Here is a 21417-nt window from a genome sequence, read left to right on the forward strand (position 1 = left end):
TCAAAAAGACACTTTATAGGAGTTCCTGCTGTGGCACAGTTGGTTAAGGACCCAGCACTGCTGCAGCTGTGGTGTAGGTTGCAGCTGTGGCTCAAATTTGATCCCTGGCCTGGAAACTTTCATATGCGGCCATGAAAAAAAATCATTGCATAGGAGTTCCCGTTGTGGCGCAGTGGTTAACGAATCCGACTAGGAACCATGAGGTTGCGGGTTCGGTCCCTGCCCTTGCTCAGTGGGTTAACGATCCGGCGTTGCCATGAGCTGTGGTGTAGGTTGCAGACGCGGCTCGGATCCCGCGTTGCTGTGGCTCTGGCGTAGGCCGGCGGCTACAGCTCCAATTGGAGCCCTAGCCTGGGAATCTCCATATGCCGCGGAAGCGGCCTAAGAAATAGCAAAAAGACAAAAAAAAAAAAAAAATCAGTGCATAGATAGATCAATGCATCAAAATAGTGCAGAAATAACCCATGTATTGATGGACACAATGTATGACAGATGGACCTATAGGTCACTGGGAGAAGGATAACAAGGGACGCTGGAACAACTGCTTATCCATGTGTAAAAAAATGAAATAGAATTCCTACCTCATACCACATATATTTGAATTATAAAACTTTGGGATAACAGTATAGGAGAAATTCTTTATGACCTTGGGGTATTTAGGTTTTCTAAAATAAGACAAAAACTCCCACTAACACTAAGGGAAAAGACTGAAAAATTTGACTACAGCAAAACTGAGAATCTGTATTTATCCAAAAACAACATAGAGGGAGTGAGAAGACAAACCACAAACCTGGAGAAGACATTTTCAACACATGTAATTAGCAAAGGACTAGTATTGAGATTATGTAAAGAATTCCTATAAGTTGAAAAGAAAAACAAACCACCTAGTTTTAAACCGGCAGAGACGTGAATGGAACTTTTCCTCATTAGAAGTCAAAGAAATACAAATTAAAACCACAAGATATTTCATGCCTGTCAGATTGGCAAAAAAATTTAAAATTTGATAATAGGAAGTGATGATAAGGGCATAAAACAGGAATTTTTAGGTCTTTTTAGAGGCACACCTGTGGCATATGGAGGTTCCCAGGCTAGGAGTCACATCAGAGTTGTAGCTGTAGCCTACACCAGAGCCACAGCAACTCAGGACCCAGGCTGCATCTGCGACCTACAGCACAGCTCATGGCAACGCCAGATCCTTTACCCACTAAGCGAGGCCAGGGATCGAACCTGCAACCTCATGGTTCCTAGTTGGATTCGTTTCTACTGTGCCATAATGGGAACTACCCAAAATAAGATTTTTTAATCCACTGTTGATCGGAGTATAGACTGAGATAACTGCTTGGGAAATAGTTTCATATTACCTAGTTAAGTTGGACATGAGTGTATGTATTCAAGCAATTTGGCTCACAAATATATCTACATCTATATCCATATAGGTACACACACATGAGAATATTAAGTAGTAGTCTTTATGGCAGCAAAAAAATACTGAAACAATCCAATGTCCACCAAAAATAGAATAAGTAAATAAGTGGATTATACAGAAATGAAAATAAATGAACCACAGCTATAGCACTTACAGAAATGACTCTCAAAAGCAGTGTTGAGGGAATTCCTGTTGTGGCTCAGTGGTTATGGAACCGGACTAGTATCCATGAGGACGCAGGTTCGATCCCTGGCCTTGTCAGTGAGTTAAGGATCTGGCATTGCCATGAGCTGTGGTGTAGGTCACAGATGTGGCTCGGATCTTGCATTGTTGTGGCTGTGGTGTAGCTGCCGGCCTACACCACAGCCACAGCTCCAATTCGACCCTTAGCCTGGGAACCTCCATATACTGCAGGTGTGGCCCTAAAGAGGTAAAAGACAAAAGACAGGAAAAAACAACAACAACAACAAAAAAACAAACCAACAATGTTGAGGAATTCTCCTGCGGTGCAGCAGGTTAAGGATCTGGTGTTGTCACTGCACCAGCTTGGGTTGCTGCTGTGGCTCAGGTTAGATCCCTCCTTGGGAACTTCCACATGCCAAAGGCGCTGCCAAAAAGAAAAAAAAAATAGAGCTGAAAGAGAAAAGTAAGTTGCAGAAGAATATGTATCCTATGATTTCATTTACACAAAGGCGAAACAGTCAAAACTAAGCAATGCATGGTTTAGTGGGTTAAGGATCTGGCATTGCTGTGGCTGTGGCTGGCAGCTACAGCTCCGATTTGATCCCTAGCCTGGGAACTTCCATGTGCCACAGGTGCAGCCCTAAAAAGCAAAAAAGAAAAAAACAATTCTGTCAGACTGACAAGTGATGACAGGGATGTGGACCAACAAGCCCTCTCAGACACTGCTGGTGATAGGATGAGCTACCTTGGAAAACAATTTGGTAATATCTAGGAAAGTTAAAAATGTGCCTTTATCTCAAAAACTCCACCCCTGAGTACACTTATGGTTCCAGGACACCTACTCATGGGCTAAGAGGCAATGTTCATTTTTTCATGTACACAATAATGGCAGACTGTATAAAATCTGAATATCAGCAAATAGAACAGGTAAATTAATCACACGATGTATACAATAAAATACTATACAGCAGCAAAACTCTATGCATGACCCTTACAAATATTAACAGAAAAAAAGCAAGTTGCAGAAGAGTAAGTACAGTATGGCACTATTTAAATAAAGGTTTTAAACACAGAGCGACTTCTACGAAGCATTTAATGATTTATGCATATGTAGTAAAAGTATTAAAAATGCATACAAATCTACCTAAACTCAGCATGGTGGGAGGAGGGTGGAAGGTCTCCCATGTGCTAGGTGTTGACATATTGCAACTTTACCTATTTGTATGGTAGGTATCATTCTGCCCAATTTATAGAAGAGGAAATTGAGGTTCTGGGAAGTGAACTGGTTGGAATTTCAATTTCACTCGGTTTTGGCGTCGGATTCACTGAATGAATGAATGAAGTTAAAGATGGCCTCAGGTTTGATATCAGGCCTCTCCTGGAACTCCTTTCGCTACGCTGCTCGGGAGGTGGAAGGTCCGCGTAAGCTAAAAACTGGTCTGAACCCCAACCAAAGTCTGTTCTGGTCCCGCCCCCCTGCGTTGGGCCCCGCCCCGACCGCTCAGCACCAGCGGGACTCATGAATATGCAAGCTACGGTAAGATATTTAAAGGCGCCGGTGCCACTCGCAGATCCCTGCCCGGCGCCGCCCGCCCCGCGTTTGTCCCCAGCCCAAGGCCGGCCCCCTTCGCTCGTGTCCATCACTACGTGTGGAAGCGCCGCCAGCATGTCGGAGAAGCTGCCTTACAAAGTCGGTGAGTCCCAGGACGTGCAGCCCACTGCGTCTACAACACGCCGGGTAGGGGCCTGTTGGGGCGGCAGCCACAGGGCCGAATCGGGGCGCTCAGGAGGAACCCCTTGAAATCGCTGGCTTGGCGCGGTCTTTGGCCGCGCGAGGCCTTCTGGGGGCTGGAGTTCTCCCGCCGCCATGAGCGGGTCTTCGGAGGCGGCCGCGCACTACGAGTCCCGGCGTGCCCCGCGAGGCCGGGTGCAGCGGCGCGGGCTGCGGAGCGGTGAACTCGCCCGGCGTGTTCCACACGGAGCCGGCTGGGGCGGGCGGGGAGCGCACACCTAACCGAGGTCTGGGACCAATGGCACCTGCTGGGGCCAACACCAGGGAGCCTGGATCCTGCCTCCTGGGTCTAGACCAGCTCCTTGGCCCCCTGGGTGGTCCTGGGCAAGTGCTTATCCCTCTCTGGGCCACCTACAGGGAAGACGAGGGCATTAAGACCCCGAAGGGCACGTGAGGAGAGGCCTGGAGACTGAGCCGACACAAGCACTAGTCCACTTACAAGGGACTTTGGGCTTGTTACTCAACCTCTGGGGTCACCCACCTGTCCAGCAGGGACAATCGTACAGAGAATCTCGAAGAAATTTTGGAGTGGCTAGAAAAATCCTTACTGCTCTCCTAGGGATTGAAGCTGTGCATTGATAGTTAATGTTTACTGGGCTTTTACTGTGGAATGGGCACTGCCTTCTACCTTTATTCTAGATTAATAATTCATTTTCTTCTCATGGTTTTTTAGGATAGGGGCTGTTACTTTATCATTTTACAATGAGTATACTGAGATACAGGAAAAAAGGTTAACTTGTCCATGATCTTATAGCTGGGAGGTGGTGGAGCAGGATATAAATCCAGATCCTGCTCACCTTTTCACCACAGTATATAAGTGAACACATCTGAAACAGCCCCACTGACCTTTCAGGAAAAAACTGTTCAGGCAGACTATCAGTTTTTAAAGTAAATTCAAGACACCATTCTACCCAGAGAAAGGCATCAATATTTATGGATCTGTGTATCTGGGGGTTTGCATTTGTTTACAGAATGACCTTTAGAGGTGGACTTTATCCCATTATACAGAGGAAGAAACTGAAGGTGTAATAGGAAATGACTTGGAAAGATTCTGTGGAAATAGTAACTTACCAATAGTTGTTTATCAAGTTGCAGCCCAGAGCAGACTCTTGTCCCTGTGGTGTGAATGAAGTGGAAGCCTAGAAAGGTTAAATCAAGGTCATGTCAGTGGGAGAGTTGGAAAAGGGGCTTGTCATACTGTGGAGAGATGGGTGAGTTAGGGTTGAGGGCTTTGGGTTGTATTGGAAGAGGTAAGACTGCATTTGGAAGTGGAGGAGCTTGGCAGGGTAGGGTTGGAGGAAGGAAGCCTCCATTAGGGAGGGCATGCTGTGCTTGCCCATGTTGCATCTTCTTTAATCTTCAGGGCTCATAGGAAGGTTAGGGATGGTTATTCCCACTTTACAGATGAAGAAACTGAGGCTCAAGGAGGGTTTTGCTATTTTTCCTCTTGGCTTGTCCTGGAACAGGTGTTACTGCAAGTCCTCAGTTCCCTGGGCACCAAAAACCCCAAAGCTTAGAGTATCAGACCCTCCTGTACCCTTTGAGTACATCAGGCTTGGTTCTGAGTATACAGCTGTCCTGAGGGCAGTGAAAGAGTTCTTTTTAGCTAGAGGGACAGGTGGTGGCAGAGGGGGTGGAACTTAGGATAGGACAGAACCATTGTCCACTACTGCTGGGCCTCTCCTAGGAGCCTCTAGCTCTAGCCCCACCTTTGCCAGCCCCGCCTCTGCCTTTGACTGGCTGTGGAAGCAAACCTGGGGCAAACCCCTCTCTGAGCCTAGGAGTTAGACTGGGTTCAGATTTGTTTTTTTTATGCCACCCCCGTCTTGTACCAGTCCCTTTCATGGACCTTCTCTCCTTTAGTCCTAACAATAGGTATGGTCAGTAAACATTTGTGGATCCCTTCTCTGTGCCAGGACCAGCAGGGCACTAGAGATACAAAGGTGACTCAGGAAAGAGGGGGGATGACAGCATACAGATAATGTAGTATTTAAGTGAAGAGATCTGCCCATTTCTCTGTGTCCACGGCCACCATCCAAGTTCTGGTCTTCTTCCTCACAGGTCTTCCTGGGTCTCATGCTCAATGGATACAGGCAGAAACCAAAAGGGTCTTTTCAAAAGACAAGTCTGGTCATGATACTCCCCTTGAAACTCCATAACTCCTTATTCATCATCTTACTCTACTGAGTCATCCTGGCATAGTCTGTCTTCCTCCAGTACCAATATACCAAGTTCTTTCCTGTTTCAGAGTTTTTGTTGAGCACCCACTGTATGCCAGGTACTTTATCAGGTGCTCAGGGAGGAACCTTCCAGGCTGAGAGCTTGGGTTAAAGCCCTGAGGTAGGAATGAGTTGAGCTCACCTGAAGACAGTAAAGAGGTCGATAAGGTTGAGCAACCAGTGAGGGGGAGAAAGGGGTGAAGAGGTGGGGAAGAAGGGTGGGCAGTGACAAAGGTAGGGCCCTAAGGCCATGTGAGGAGTTAGGATTTTATTTCATGGGTAAGGGGAAGCCATTGAAGGTTGATTTGTTTTTTATTTTAGTGGAAGAATGGAGGTGGTATAATTTAAAATTTAAAAGCTTGTTCTTCTGGCTTCTTTGGGGAGAATAGTATGTGGGAGTAGGGAGGCCAGTGCGGAGGCTACTTAAGTGACCCAGAGTGGTGAGATGCCATTGGATTGCTTAAATTTGGGATGTTGAACCAACAGTATGCTGATGGGTTGGAAGGGGGTGAAAGGGGAAAAGAGGAATCAAGACATCATAAGTTTTTGGTTGGAGCAGCTGGTCAAATGGTGGTTTCACTTCCTAAACTGGGAAAATCAGGGCAGTAACAAGTTAAAGGGTATGGGCAAGGAATCACAAGGGCTCAAACCAGGCACATAATCCACCTGGGCATCCAAGTGGAGATGCTGAGTAGGCAGTTGGATTATGAGTCTCAAGCTGAGGGGAGAAGTTTGGGCTGCAGATGAATATGTGGGAGACATTGATGTAGAAAAGGTATTTCAAGCCATAAAATAGGGTGAGCTCATCTAGTAGGAGAGAAGAGGGAGAGGGTGGAGCCCTGAGGGCTTCCAAACTTTAGACTGTTACAGGAAGAGGAGCCAGGAAGGTGGTAAGGAAACCACAGAAGGACAGGAATAGAGGCCAAGCAAAGAAAGGGTTTCAGAAGGAGAGAGTAATTAGTGCTATTCGTGCTGCAGGGGAGAGACATGAACATAAATAGTTGACTATTAGTTATGGGGATTAGGCCTTGAGAAGAGCAGTTTCAGTGGAGTAGTGAAGTCTATGAGATCAGGCCCACGCAGCAGATACAGCTCTGTGCATTGTAAGGTGAGAATGCCTGGTCTATAACTACACATGGGGAGGACTAGTGAATTCCATGGAGGGAAAGTAGCATAGCTGTGAATTCTCAATGAATTGTGAAGTCATCAGTTGATAAGGAAAGATGTTAGAGGTCTGGAGAGTGAAGAAAAGATGGTAAATTTACTAAGATGTGGTAGAATTGCCACAGTGTCCCTTGAGATTTGTGGTCCTAATAAATGAGACTCTTAGAGATCATCATTTTCCCCCTGCTGTGCTCAATGACTTGGGTACAGTGGAGGGGTGGGTTTAACCAGGGTGGGAGTTCTTAGAGGACAAGAGGGTAGACGGAACAGTGGAACCTTCAACTGTGGAAGAAGTTGAGAACATGAAGGATGTGGTGAGGGACAGTGGAAATCAGTAGGATTAATGGATGATCTGACTGGTTGCAGCTTTATTGGGGCTCTAGGTGAAGAGGGGTGGAAAGATGGGGACGTGGCCACAGAAGGCTGCTTGGAATCAAGATTTACAAGGGAGAGTATGATGGCCTGCCTAGGTGGGCAGGGGTGGGGTAGGGGGTTGAAAGGGGTCTATGTTGAGGCATAGTGGGAGTAATCCCTCCCATGGAGGGGGGATATTTCATCCCTGAAGTTTGTTTAGATGTCCAGTAGGAGGTACACTGACTCAGTTAGCTTCATTATTGTTATTACTAAATTCTCTACAGTCCTTTCCCTCCCACCCACCACCCCTGTGGGTGATTGACAGGATCTAAGCTCCCCTAAAGATAAAAATCACCAGGAGTCCCAGGCCCCATCCTAGATTGGAATTTGATTGCCCAGAGGGAGATTTATAAGCATGCCGGATGACCCTGACCAGGGATGCTTGCAAACATTGACCTAGGGACTGACCTTGAGACTGGGCTAGTGTGGCAAGGGAGGGAGGGAGAGATTATTAGAAAAGTAGTATTCATTGTACTATGCCATTTCATATAAGAGACTTGAGCATCTGAGAATTCTGGTATCTACAGGGGCTCCTGCAACCAGTCCCCTGTAGGTACTAAGGGATGACTAATAACATTGAAGCCAGAGGATGATCATGCTAATTGAACCCCCAAATTCAACGGTTAACCCACCATTTACAGGCAAGGCGGGCCTGGGTAGGTCACTGTGTGGAAGAACACGCTTTCTGCAGGCAGGCTGGCTGCCGCTTGCTTCCAAACAAGGGAGACCTGAACTGTGAGTGTCTGGTTTATTCCTCCTAAGTTTACTAATTAGTCTTTAATTTTTTTTTTTTTTTTTGCTTTTCTAGGGCCGCACCTGCAGCATATGGAGGTTCTCAGGCTAGGGGTCTAATTGGAGCTACAGCTGCCAGCCTATGCCCTAGCCATGACATCCCAGCCGCTTCTGCAACCTACACCACAGCTCATGGCAACGCGGGATCCTTAACCCACTGAGCGAGGCCAGAGATCAAACCCTCAACCTCATGATTCCTAGTCCGATTTGTTTCTGCTGCACCATGACGGGAACTCCTAAAGTTTACTAATTAGACAAGTCACTCCACCTCCCCTGGGGCAGAGAGGCTGAGAGTGTTAGTTACACAAATGAATTCTGTCCATGTGGAAAGAAACATTAGGAGTGGAGGAGCATTTTTATATCTTCAAGGAGATTAAAGAAGTGTGCTGAGTTTAAGATTATATAATTTATGGGTATTGAAGTCACCAGGAGTGATGACTCCGAAGGTGGAGAACCAGGAGCTAAAATCTTTAGGGAGGGAGGAGGTTGCCAGGTGGCCACAAAAAGGTATATATAAGTTGATAGATTTTTCAAGGGAGCACTTACCTGTGTTGTAATAGTCGTGTACCTGTGTGATTCTTTGATTAAATGTGTTCTCCCACAGGACTTTAAATAAGCAGCAGTTAGGCAGGGACTGTGTTTTTCTTTTTTAACTGCCCTGACTCCAAAAATCCTTGTTGCATAAGTGAGAAAGGGCAGCAACCAGATTACCCAGCCTCATGTTTCGAGTCCACAAGTGGCTGAGTGCCAAGTGGCGGTGCTTCGTGGTTGGTGTGATGAGACGGCTCACAAACTCCCATTCATCCTGCCCCTGCAGCTGACATCAGCCTGGCCGCCTGGGGACGCAAGGCCCTGGACCTCGCAGAGAATGAGATGCCAGGCCTGATGCGCATGCGGGAGATGTATTCCGCCTCCAAGCCACTGAAAGGCGCCCGTATTGCCGGCTGCCTGCACATGACTGTGGAGACAGCTGTACTCATTGAGACCCTCGTCGCCCTGGGTGCTGAGGTGAGCCCAGCAGCAGCAGTTCCTTGTGAAGTGGGGAAATCCAGCCCTGTGCCCCGTCAGGCCCAGCTGCAGCCCTGTCACAGTGCCCTCCCCCCATTTGTGGTGCCTGTTCTGTAGCTTTTCTCTTTCACTGGCAAGATGGTGTCTGACTGCTCTCTATTCACATTCTCCTGGCCGATGAGCTCCGGTGGGAAAAACTCAAGTCAGTGGTCCGTCTAAGGTCTGGCTCTCATAGGCCCTTCAGGAGTCACATGCCTGCCCTTGGCCAATCATAGCTGCTGGAAGGATGGCGAGCTCTGATTGGTTCTGCCTGGGTCATGTGTACCAATGAGTGCCGTTCTTCCAAATTCTCTGGGAATCTCAGCAAGCGTTTTCCAAATAGTGGGCAGGGCGGAGCGGCCAAAGCAACCAACACTGTACACCAGGGCTCAGTCCTTGGACCTGTAATTTTTTTCCAGCGCTCACATTTTTGGTGATTTTATAGCTTTAAATACTGTCTATATGGTATATAGACATATTTGTATATATAGACATATAGTACATATATGATACTATGTACTACTAGCTCGGACTTCTCTCTGGAACTCTGGACTTGTATATCCAGCCGCTTATTTGTCATCTCTACTCGGAGATCTAATTGACATTCTCAGCATGTCCAAACAAACTCCTCTTTTTGCAGTCTTCCTCATGTAAGCAAATGCAGACTCCAGCCTTACAGGTTCTCTCAGCTGAAGAGCTTGGAGACATCCCTGACTCCTCTTTCTCTCTCAGTCCAACAGCAGATCGTGTCAGCTCCGCCTTCAAAATATACTCATCATCACTTCCGCTGCTGCAGTTGCATTTCTTTCTGGTCTGAACTCTTAACAGCTTCTTAACTTGTCGACCCCTTTCCCTCCACACAACACAGAGCAAGATTTTAACATAAGTTGGGTCTTGTCACTGCTCTGGCTCTCACCTGTTCACCAATATCCCCAGCCTGTGGTTGCAGAACTAGCTGGATGTAGAGCCAAGCCTCTCATCCCTAGCTCCAGTGCTTTTTCTTTCTTTTCTTTCTTCTTCTTCTTCTTCTTTTTTGCTTTTTAGGACCACACCCATGGCACGTGGAGGTTCTCAGGCTAGAGGTCAAATCAGAGCTGCAGCTGCCGGCCTACACCACCGCCATAGCAACATCAGATCCAAGCTGTGTCTGTGACCTGCACCACAGCTCAAGGCAACACCAGATCCTTAACCCACTGAGTGAGGCCAGGGATTGAACCCGCAACCTCATGGTTCCTAGTCAGATTCTTTTCTGCTGTGTCACTGGAACTCCTCCAGTGCTTTTATTCCTGTCCCATGACCTGAGCAGTCTGTGACCAGTCTGCTGGCTCTTTTAGGTGCGGTGGTCCAGCTGCAACATTTTCTCTACTCAGGACCATGCAGCAGCTGCCATTGCCAAGGCCGGCATTCCAGGTGAGTCCTGCTTGCTGCTGGGGGATGTGGGAATGTATCAAGGGGCTCTGCTTTTCTGTTTGCTTCACTAATTTCTTCTACTACAGGCTTCCCTGTGGCAGGGGAGAGGAGTCATGGCCATAGAATCCTAGCCTAGTGACCCATTGGAAAGAGCTATTTTGTCCCAGCTGTTATTTATCTGTTTATTTCCTTTTCTAGGGCCGCTTACCATGGCATATGGAGGTTCCCAGGCTAGGGGTCTAATTGGAGCTGTAGCTGCCAGCCTACGCCACAGCCACAGCAATGCGGGATCCAAGTCGTGTCTGCAAACTAGACCACAGCTCACGGCAATGCCGGATCCCCAACCCACTGAGTGAGGCCAGGGATTAAACCCGCAACCTCATAGTTCCTAGTCAGATTTGTTAACCACTGAGCCATGACGGGAACTCCAGTTTTAATTCTTGAGCTGCACAGATCCCTGAAATCCTACTTGACTGGACATTCATTCTTGTGGCTTGTTTGCTTTTGTATTCTCAGCCTCTGCCTATGAGCATTATTACTCCCATGTTACTATGAGCAGAGAGGTTCAGAAGAGGCCAGATGGCCTGACACAAGATCATACAGTAAGTGGTGCTGCCTGGATTCCAACTTAGGTCCTGGGCCATGCACTTGTGTGAGACAAATGGTGATTTTTTTTTTTTTTTTGGCTTTTGTCTTTCTAGGGCTTCAGCTGTGGCATATGGAGGTTCCCAGGCTAGGGGTCTAATCAGAGCTGTAGCTGCCGGCGTATACTACAGCCACAGGAAACAGCCATAGCAACTTGGGATCTGAGCCGCATCTGCGGCCTACACTACAGCTCACGGCAACGCCAGATCCTTAACCCACTGAGCAAGGCTGTGGGATTGAACCCACAACCTCATGGTTCCTAGTCGGGTTGGTTAACCACTGCTCCATGACAGGAACTCCTGTCCTAGCTGTTATTTAAAATCTTACTGAAGGCACTTACTGGCGTAGTTCAAGTCTATGTGACCAGGAAGGACTGATCCAATGATTGGAACCACATGATGTTGAAAAGGGAGAATTCCTTAAAGGAAGGATGTATATCTGTTTCCAAAAGAATCAGGGAGGGATACTGGGTAGAAAAAGAGGCCCAGAGGTCCACTGAGCAGGATCTGATGGTCTAGGGTACTGGGAAAGGACCAGGACTAAAGCGGAAGGACTTTCTCACAAGCTGCTGAAGAAACAGTCACATGTGTCCCTGGGCTTGGGGAGGGAAGTGGTTAGCTCTGATGGTGCTGAAATAGGATGTTCATAGTTCCTTCTAACCAGCCACACATAGAGAGAGGGGGAGGACCTTTCCAGAAACTGACCAAGGCTGGAGCAGCATGTTCCCAACTTCTCAGTCTTGTTTGGGCTCCATAGCCTTTTTCTGGAAAAGGCCTTGTTTTCAAGGCCATTTTCAGAGTCCCCGTCATGGCTCAGCAGAAATGAATCCAACCAGTAACCATGAAGATATCAGGTCCGGTCCCTGGCCTTGTGCAGTAGGTTAAGGATCTGGCATTGCCGTGAGCTGTGGTGTACATCGCAGATGCAACTCAGATCCTGCACAGCTGGCATAGGCCAGCAGCTGCAGCTCTGATTCGGTCCCTAGCCTGGGAACTTCTATATGCTGCAGGTGTGGCCCAAAAAACAAAAAAATGATTGGCTCCAGTTTGGGGAAGGGAAGCTGGCCCTACTTGGCAGGTGTCCTTTGTTCGCAGGAGGTTCATGGGAGCCCTACACCTGTGTCTGAGTTGTACCACATGATGGGAGGAGCCTGGGCTGGCAGTCAGGAGCTCTTGAGTTCTGATGCCTGCTCTGGAAGTTCATGCTGAGTGACCCGGATACATTTTAGCCCCTCTCTGGGCATCTGTAAATGATGGCGATGGTGATGTCTGCCTCACAGGGTTTCTGTGAAAAATGAGATGGTGCATGAGCAGTTAGTGTTATGTCTGGCACCGAGAAAGTGCTCCATATATAGTGGCAGCTGTTAGTAATTTTTTGGCTGGACTTTCCCTAGGATAACCTACCACAGAGACTGCTGGGTCATTAAGTCCTTTCAGTGCAGAATGAACTTTGGGTCCTGTCTTGTGGGGCCACCTGAATGTGGCTCCCTGGTCACTGTGGGTTGGGAGCCCAGACAGAAAAGGGTAGGAAAGGAAATAATTATTTCCAGATACCTATATATGGGGGTCTGTATTTGGCCTCTGTCTCAATCCTACTTTTGGGCTCAGAGAGGTGAAGTGATTTGCCCAGAGTCACACAGCTGGTGAGACCAGAACCAGGATTTACAGTCAGATTTCTCTTGCTCCAAGTTGTGTTCTTAGCACTGCTGAGACCTCAAAGGGGCTGGGGATGGCTGGGGATGGAAATCAGGAGGGAGATCTTATTGGCTCTACCCAGGTGGTTCCCTGGAGTAGGTGCCAGTGGGGACGGCCAGGCCCTGATGTGCCATTCACTCTCCAGTGTATGCCTGGAAGGGTGAAACGGACGAGGAGTATCTGTGGTGCATTGAGCAGACACTGTACTTCAAGGATGGGCCCCTCAACATGATCCTGGATGATGGTGGTGACCTTACCAACCTCGTCCACACCAAGTACCCAGAGCTCCTGTCAGGTGAGTTGGCCCGGTGGGTGGGCTGGGTGCTGGTGGTGTAAATGGGGACTTGCTTGCTCACGAGAAAGTAGCAGGCCCAGCAGGACACTCAGTGCCTCGAGCAGCAGATTCCGTGGAAGATAGGAGGATAGCAGGTGGGCTGGGATGGCTAGGGGAGGTCTGGCTGAGATGCTGTGGTCCAAGGGCAAGTGTAAGACCAGGGCAGGGGAGTTTCCACTGTGGTGCAGTGGGTTAAGAATCTGACTGCAGTGGCTCAGGTCGCTGCAGAGGCAAGGGTTGGATCTGTGGTCTTGCTCAGCTTTGGCTTGGATTCAGTCCCTGGCTTGGGAGCTTCCACATACTGCAGGTGTGGCCATAAAGAAAAAACAAAAAAACGAAAAAAAACACCAGGTCAGGGGAGGAGTCAGCTTTGTTTGTTAAAAGCTGGGTGGGGAGGAAAGTAGGGGATGCTGTTAGTGAATACAAAGGCCCTGAGGCGGGAAAGGAGAGACTGTTCATTTTGGGCAACAGAAAGTTAGCATGGCACCTTTCTTCACTGGGGAGAATTACAGGATGTGGCTGGAGCATTAATGAAGATCAAGTGTGTGAAGATTTAATAGACTAAGAGAAAAGAGTTTTGGCTTGACCCTTAGAGCAAAGGGAAGTAATTGGATGGTATTGAAAGACTTCTCTGAAAATGTACATGTTAAAAATGGCTGCTGTGTAGAGGATAGATTGTGGCTGGGAGACCAGGCAAGTGATGATGATGGCAGGGTCTTGGGCAGTGATAACAGGAGTGGAAAGTTTGGGAGCTGTTGGGAGGTAGAATCATTAGGCCTGGTGATGGTGGTGACGCCTCCATCATCATGCTGGCCTAGGTGATGAGTAGACTGGTATAGGTAACAGAAGACAGGACTCTAAAAAAAAAGAGTGGTTTTAGGAGGCAAAGATGAGGAAATGGGGTGAGTTGAGATGTGGGCTCTCTCTTGGGGTCTCATCCCAGAGGCCACCCCATCCCTTGGGCAGCCCCTTCTGGCCTGAGGTTCTCCCCGTCCCCTCTTGTTCAGGCATCCGAGGCATCTCTGAAGAGACCACAACGGGAGTCCACAACCTGTACAAGATGAAGGCCAACGGGATCCTGAAGGTGCCTGCCATCAACGTTAACGACTCTGTCACCAAGGTGAGCCTGTGGGACAGTGATGGCTATAGTTTTGGTTCCCAGTGCAGCTCAGGAATAAGCCCTGAAGAAAGTCCCCTTGGAAGGCTGCAGGCTAGGGACTTAGCCCTCATTTGAGGGGGGAAGGGGTTGTAGATGGACGGTAATAAGTGCATTAAAGAGGCAAAGAACTACATAGTGATCTTCAGAGCTGGGCATCGAGAACTTTAAAGTGAAGCCGATTCTTTGGGCAGTCCCTCGTGGATGATCCTCAGGAAACGTGGACTGGCAGAGAAGGCCTAGGGAGAAAGTCTTGGGGCTGAACAGGGCAAAGAGCATATGAACGCATTAGCTGGTGGTCCCAGAGAAATCCTGGGAGGTGATCAGCAGCCCAAGGCCCACAAGGCTGAGATGTTGAGAGTGGGTCTGAGGCCCCGGGGCCTTGCCTGCCCTATCGCCCCCTTGCCCCCTCTCCTTTCAGAGCAAGTTTGACAACCTCTATGGCTGCCGGGAGTCCCTCATAGATGGCATCAAGCGGGCCACAGACGTGATGATTGCGGGCAAGGTGGCAGTGGTAGCGGGCTATGGCGACGTAGGCAAGGGCTGTGCCCAGGCCCTGAGGGGTTTCGGGGCCCGCGTCATCATCACGGAGATCGACCCCATCAACGCACTTCAGGCTGCCATGGAGGGTATGATAGGGCGAGGGTCGGCTGTCAGCCACGGGGCCAGAGGAGGGGGAAGCCACTCTGGGTGACCTACAGATACTGTCTCTACACAGGCTATGAGGTGACCACCATGGATGAGGCCTGTCAGGAGGGCAACATCTTTGTCACCACCACGGGCTGTATTGACATCATCCTCGGCCGGTAGGGGCCAGGTGGGGTGGGTCCAGGGAGTGAGGGAGGGGGCACACTTGGGACTGCTCTTTGTCCCTGACAGCCTGCCACGGGCTGGGGCTCCCCCACAGGCACTTTGAGCAGATGAAAGATGACGCCATCGTGTGTAACATCGGACACTTTGACGTGGAGATCGATGTCAAGTGGCTGAACGAGAACGCAGTGGAGAAGGTGAACATCAAGCCCCAGGTGAGAAGCCCCAGCCCTGCCAGCTGGGATGGCGGATGGAGTGCCAAGGGGGGGCGTGCTCATGGGCTGGACACCAAGGAGGGCAGAGGCAGAGGTCTGACAAACCTGGGCAGTGGATGGGGAGGAAGAGGGCCTGGTTTCAAGGCTACTTACATTGAAGTCTTGGAGTGATGCCCAGGCACCCCTATTTTTATTTTATGTATTTATTTTTTGTCTTTTGTCTTTTTAGTGCCGTGCCTATGGCATATAGAGGCTCCCAGGCTATGGGACGAATCGGAGCTGTAGGTGCCAGCCTATGCCACAGCCACAACTACAGCCACACAGGATCCAAGCTGTATCTGTGACCTGCACCACAGCTCACAGCAATGCCAGATCCTTAGCCCACTGAGCGAGGCCAGGGATCGAACCCGTGTCCTCATGGATACTAGTTGGGCTCGTTAACCACTGAGCCATAATGGGAACTCCAGCATTCCCATTTTTAAATCTCCAACATGATTCTGATGTGCAGCCAAGGCTGCACCATTGTATTTAGCTTTTTACTAAATAAGCATGGAGATCGAGAACATGGAGCCTGTCTTTAGACTGTCTAGGCTCAAATTGCAGCCACTTGCTAATGTGTAGCTCTGACAAGTGAGTTACCTCTTTAAACTTCAGGTTTTTTTCTGTTTCTTTTTTTTGGCCACACCTGTGACATGCAGAAGTTCTCAGCCAGGGATCAAACCTGAGGCACAGCAGTGACAATGCTGAATCCTTAACCACTATGCCATCAGGGAACCTCAGTTTTATATCTGTAAATGGGGATAATAGTAGTACTTAAATCATAGGGCTCTTAGAAGGATTAAGTGTGATAAAATTATACATACACATGTACATACATAGTTACACACACACACATGGTTTTGTTTATGTTCTCAGCCTGGGGCACCTGCCAATAATAACAACAATAATAACAGTAATCAGTAGTACTTAAACTAAGTGCTTTGCACATAGCAGCTCTTTAAATTCTCACAGCAGATCTAAGAGGTCTGCAGTTCAGAGTTGCTTAATAAATATTGACTCTTGGAGTTTCCATTGTGGCTCAGTGGGTTAAGAACCCAACATAGTGTCTGTGAGGATGCAGGTTTGATCTCTGGCCTTGCTCAGTGGGTTGAGGATCTGGCGTTGCTGCAACCTGTGGCGTTGGTTGCAGGTGCAGCTCAGATCTGGCATGGCAGTGGCTGTGGCATAGGCTGGCAACTGCACCTCCGATTTGATCTCTAGCCTGGGAACTTCCATATGCCATAGGTGTGGCCATAAAAAGAAAAAAAAATTGGCTCTTACTGTGTGTGCCAGGCCTTGTGCTGGAGATTGTTCTAGGGTAGTCTAGGCCCTTCATGGGCACTGTTGGAGGCAGGGAGGCCTGCTAGACAAGAGGGTAGGATGAGGATGGAGTAGACATTGGGGACAGTGCCCCACCAGCCCTTATTGCTGCTCTGCCCACTTGCAGGTGGACCGCTACTTGTTGAAGAATGGGCACCGCATCATCCTGCTGGCCGAGGGCCGGCTAGTCAACCTAGGCTGTGCCATGGGCCACCCCAGCTTCGTGATGAGCAACTCCTTCACCAACCAGGTGTTGGCACAGATTGAACTGTGGACCCACCCAGACAAGTACCCTGTCGGGGTCCACTTCCTGCCCAAGAAGGTGGGTTCCTACCTCCACCCCTGGCCAAGGGTCATGTGTCCACCCTGGGCTGTCCATGCAGGGCTTGCCAGAGTTCATAAATGCTCACCTCTCTGCCCTCTTCAAGATCTTCACGGGGTCCTCCACAGGGCAGAAATCATTCTCTCTGTTTAACAGAGGAGGAAGCTGAGGCCAAAAGCAGGGAATAACTTCCAGAATGTCAGGGCTGGGTGGTGAGAAGAGCATGGGCTTTGGGGTGAGACACACCCAGGTTTGAATCTTAATCTTAGAGGCTGAATGATGGGGGCATGTTACTTAACTTCTCTCTGCTTCCATTTCCTTATCTGTAAACTGAAGGTAATAGCATCTCCTTTAAGGATTGAGAGGATTTCCTTAGATCACAGGTCACAAACCCACCACAGGGATTGGGCAGGTAAATAGACTGGGTAGGAACTGACTGCTCTGCACTTGCGCAAGCTGAAGGGGTTGGCTGCTTGTCATCAACCTGGGCCTGTTGGACCAGGCTTCTGACATTTCAAGAGAAGCCAGATAATAATACCGTTGTGTGAAATATTTGACTTTTAAATATAACCAAGTAGGTCAACTTGGACAAGTTCGTAAGCCGAATGCAGCCTCTGGGCTGCAGGATTGTAGTCTTGGAATGAGATAAGGTCACTAACACACCGAGCAAGGCATCTGACATGCCCTGAGTGTGTGGTCAGCGTAACCGTGACAGTGAGATCCTCTGACATCACACCCAGTGTTTGTCCTAACACCCCATGAAACGTGCCCAGACCCAGGGGTCAGAATGCTATATTTTGGTCCTGGCTCTTTCTGCCAGTGTCACGAGTGAACCTGGCTTTGCTACTTAGCCTGACAAGGCCTTAGTTTCCCTCTTGGCCAGTGGTAAAAGTAGCTCTTGCTTTCAGCCTTTGGCTGCTGGAGGGGCTGAGATGGAGTCTCTCCCACCCTTTGAAAAGCTTGTTCTGCCAACTAATAAGAAGTAGGAAGAGTCCAGCGTGTCTGTCCTCAGAGCCAGCCAACTCCTTTCCCCCCCATCTTCCTCAGGCCCTGTCTTGCCTGACCAGATGTTTTACCTGTCAGGGCCTCAAGGGGCTATCCTGCCCTACGCAGTCTGCCAGGTCCCCATGCTTGTTGTGGGGTTAAAAAAGTTTCACTTGATCCCTCATCTGATATCAGTTGGAGGAAACATGGCTATAAATAAGGTGAGAAATTGGGCAGGCCCTTGAAGGGAGACCAAGGTTGGAAAGTGAAAAGGCAAAGATCTCACCTTCTACTCCAGCACTGGGCTCCATCCTTATCTGCTTCCTCCATCACTGCCAAGACATGGGTTGGGGACAGGTTTCTTATCTCACATGTGATGTATGGGTAAGGGGTTGGGTACCTTAGTTAACAATAATGACAGAGCAGCCACCATTTATTAAGGTACTTGCACCAAGCACTCCTGATTACCACTGACCTTTGTAATAGCTATGAGAGATCCATCCTACAGACGAGGAATCTAAGGTTCAGAGGTTGACTTGCCCCCACAGCTGTAAAGTGTTGGGCCAGGAGCTGATCTCAGGTTCATCTATCCAAGTTGTTAACCATTATGACACACTGCCTTCTGGGTGCGGGATGCACCTTATGTAGGAATAGTGTTCCAGGCCAGGTGAAGGGGAGGATTCAGTGTGTATGCTGGGTGTTAGAGACCTTCCAGAACTGACATGAACCTGGGGCTGGGCTCTGCTTCTGCCTTTGACTGCCTCTCCCCAGTTTCTTCATCTGTTAAATAGAAGAATAAATCCTGCCCTCCTTTGTAGGGGTGTTTGTGATGCTCTAAGGAGACAGTGGATATGAAACCACTTGCAGACATGAAGCTCTGGGCTGGGCTGTGGGGTTAAAGGCTCCTAGGAGTAGAGAGAGGCCCCACCCAGAGCTGGACACCAGGAAAGTGAAAGCCTCACTTAGAGCCCCTTATCCTCCTTTTCATGCTCCCTTTATGTATTTCAGCACTGGTCAGACCTAGAAATTGGCCTTACCTAACGCAGCTTCTGTCCTCCTTGGTTTCTGTTACCTGTCCTCAAAGCTGCCTTGGAGACTGTAACTTGGGACAAGTTATAGGCTCTAGAGCCAGATGGACCCTGGGTTCAAATCCTAGCTCAGTCATTAGCTAGCTTTGTGACCTTGGGCGAGTTTTCTATCTTTCTGAGCCTAGATTTCCACATTTGTAAAAGGAGATGGCAATTTTCTACTGATCAGGATCCTTTTAGTGGCAAGTAGGAGATAGAAACCCTGTTCAAACTGGTGTATACCTATTGCTGTGTAAACATTTATTATGTCAGTTTCCGTGCATCAGGAATTTGAGAGCAGCTTAAATTCATGAGGTTGCAGTTGAGATGTCAGCCAGGCTGCAGTCATCTGAAGGCTTGACTGGAACTGGAAGATCCATTTCACGTCACTGTTAGTAGGAGGTTCCTTGCCACATGAGTATCTCCACAGGCTGCCTGAGTTCCCTCAAGATGGCAGCTGGCCTCCCCTAGATCCACGGGGAGCAAGGAGGAAGCTGAGGTGCCTTTTAGGATCTAGTCTTCCATCATACCATCAGTTCTGCTTTATTCATTAGAACTGAGTCATTCGAAGGGTAAGGAATTCGGCTTTGCCTCTTGGAGGAAGGAGTTTTATGAATTTATAGACATATAAATTATTTTGAAATAGACATATAAGGATGTATTTTGAAATAACCACAATCAAGATAATCTATAAGGGATTCCGTTGGTTCTATAATGGAGGAGGCTGAAATTCAGACACTGGATCTAGGGATTTATTGCCATCAGAGCTCTGTCTTTGTTTCTTGGCTTTTTCCACCCCACTGCAGTCACTGCTCTTGTCAAGTAGACGTACCACTGGCGAGCTGATACTAATAGCCTCCCTGTTTAGGAATCTTGAGAACCCCTGTCATGAAAATGTGTCCTGTCGATAGATAAATTCCAGGGGAGCATTTGCTGCTTAGGTTGGTGGAGCGTGAGAAAGGAGATATAATTGATGGTCCCAGCAGGGCTACTTGGAGGGGAGGATGTGGCGTGGTTCCCTCTTCAGGAAGGGGAGCTGAGCAGTCAAAAACCACACATCTGCTGGAGGCTGGCTGTGAGGATAGAATGAGGTAATATGCATAACACTTGCCAGATATCAGAACTGAACTGTTCCTGCCTCTTTTGGTGGCTAGATGCAGAGCATGGCACTGATTCCAACTTCTTTCTTTCTCCCCAGCTGGATGAAGCAGTGGCTGAAGCCCACCTGGGCAAGCTGAACGTGAAGCTGACCAAGCTGACTGAGAAGCAGGCCCAGTACCTGGGCATGTCTCGTGAGGGCCCCTTCAAGCCTGATCATTACCGCTATTGAGAACCAGACCAGCCCTTTGCCTTCCAGTTGCTGTCCTTGCCTGGGCCCCACCTCTCTTCCCCAAGAGCAAATGGCACCAACTTTGACATTGGTTTGATAATGTCCCCCATAGACTCTCTGGGGCTGATCACTCAGTCTTTGGCCTTTGCTGCATCCCTCATACTGTTCCAAGTCTGGTTATGGAGGTGAGATGTCCCTCCTCAAGCCCTGGTCACAGTGGAGGTACACGGGAGTAACCCACAGGGAACCACGAGCTTGGGAGTTTTGGATCTGCTCACTCAGCCATTCCTTCCTTAGGCTGAGAGTTGGCAGTGGTGGTCACAAAGCCCATGCACTTTACCATCCAGGCCCTCATCTTGCCTATGGACTTTATACCCATGTTCTTGACTTAGAGGTTCATAAGTTCTTCAGCCCATGACAGATGAGAAGGAGCCGTGTCAAAGGGTGTGGAGGAACTGCTGGAGTTTGAATGCTCCTGAAAGCCTGGCTTAGTGCTTGGCATTCTCTTAAACCTCAGAACACTGAGGTTGGTACTTTTGAGTCCCTGTTTTACAGGGGTTGGAATATATTGTTAAGGGATAGCCAAGAAAGGACAAGAGAAGTGACAGCCAGTGGTTGAGAGGGGCCAGAGAGACATAAAAGCAACATAGATCTGCCACCACATCATAACTTGATGGTTCCTATCACAACCCTGGGTCAAAAAGGTTAATTTGGTCTATAATGTTTATATAATGTTTATAATGCTAAAAGAGAGCAAGATGGTGGGTTAATAAAAGTTTTGGTGCCTAAAAAAATTGTAAGCCTTTATTTTATAGATAATCCACTGCCAGCAATGTATGGTATGAACCAAGAGGTAAGAGTCTGATGTGCTATCATAGTCTGCTGTGTTGTAGTGTGTGGTGATAAGCACAGCAGGCAAACTCTTGTGCTTGGCATGATGGCTAAAATGAAGAGCGGAACTCTTATGTCTTCACCTGTGTCTTTTGTAAACAGCCTGTTTTTTTAACCCAATCTAAGACTCAAAGTTTAATGGGTGAATTTAGCCTATTTATAT

At 48.5% G+C, this 21417-nt stretch overlaps 1 protein-coding gene across 1 annotated transcript; it reads left to right on the top strand.

Annotated features, from left to right (window-relative positions):
• The first annotated feature begins 3159 nt into the window (after window positions 1-3159).
• On the top strand, window positions 3160-21157 carry AHCY (adenosylhomocysteinase). The gene is made up of 10 exons (XM_047771280.1): window positions 3160-3303; window positions 8808-8998; window positions 10372-10447; window positions 12932-13081; window positions 14128-14240; window positions 14698-14905; window positions 14995-15082; window positions 15184-15301; window positions 16788-16982; window positions 20232-21157. The coding sequence occupies exons 1-10, from the start codon at window positions 3276-3278 to the stop codon at window positions 20361-20363; spliced, it is 1299 nt and encodes a 432-aa protein (XP_047627236.1). The 5' UTR covers window positions 3160-3275; the 3' UTR covers window positions 20364-21157.
• The last annotated feature ends 260 nt before the right edge of the window (window positions 21158-21417 follow it).

Source organism: Phacochoerus africanus, chromosome 3, assembly GCF_016906955.1.
Source record: "Phacochoerus africanus isolate WHEZ1 chromosome 3, ROS_Pafr_v1, whole genome shotgun sequence".
Classification (NCBI taxonomy): Eukaryota; Metazoa; Chordata; class Mammalia; order Artiodactyla; family Suidae; genus Phacochoerus; species Phacochoerus africanus.

Bases quoted from the DNA above. Each gene is read 5' to 3' on its own strand.
- AHCY (XM_047771280.1), top strand. From the start codon at position 3,276: ATGTCGGAGAAGCTGCCTTACAAAGTCG. The intron at 8,999-10,371 runs GTGAGCCCAGCA...TGGCTCTTTTAG, and splicing joins TCGTCGCCCTGGGTGCTGAG to GTGCGGTGGTCCAGCTGCAA. The intron at 14,241-14,697 runs GTGAGCCTGTGG...CTCTCCTTTCAG, and splicing joins TTAACGACTCTGTCACCAAG to AGCAAGTTTGACAACCTCTA.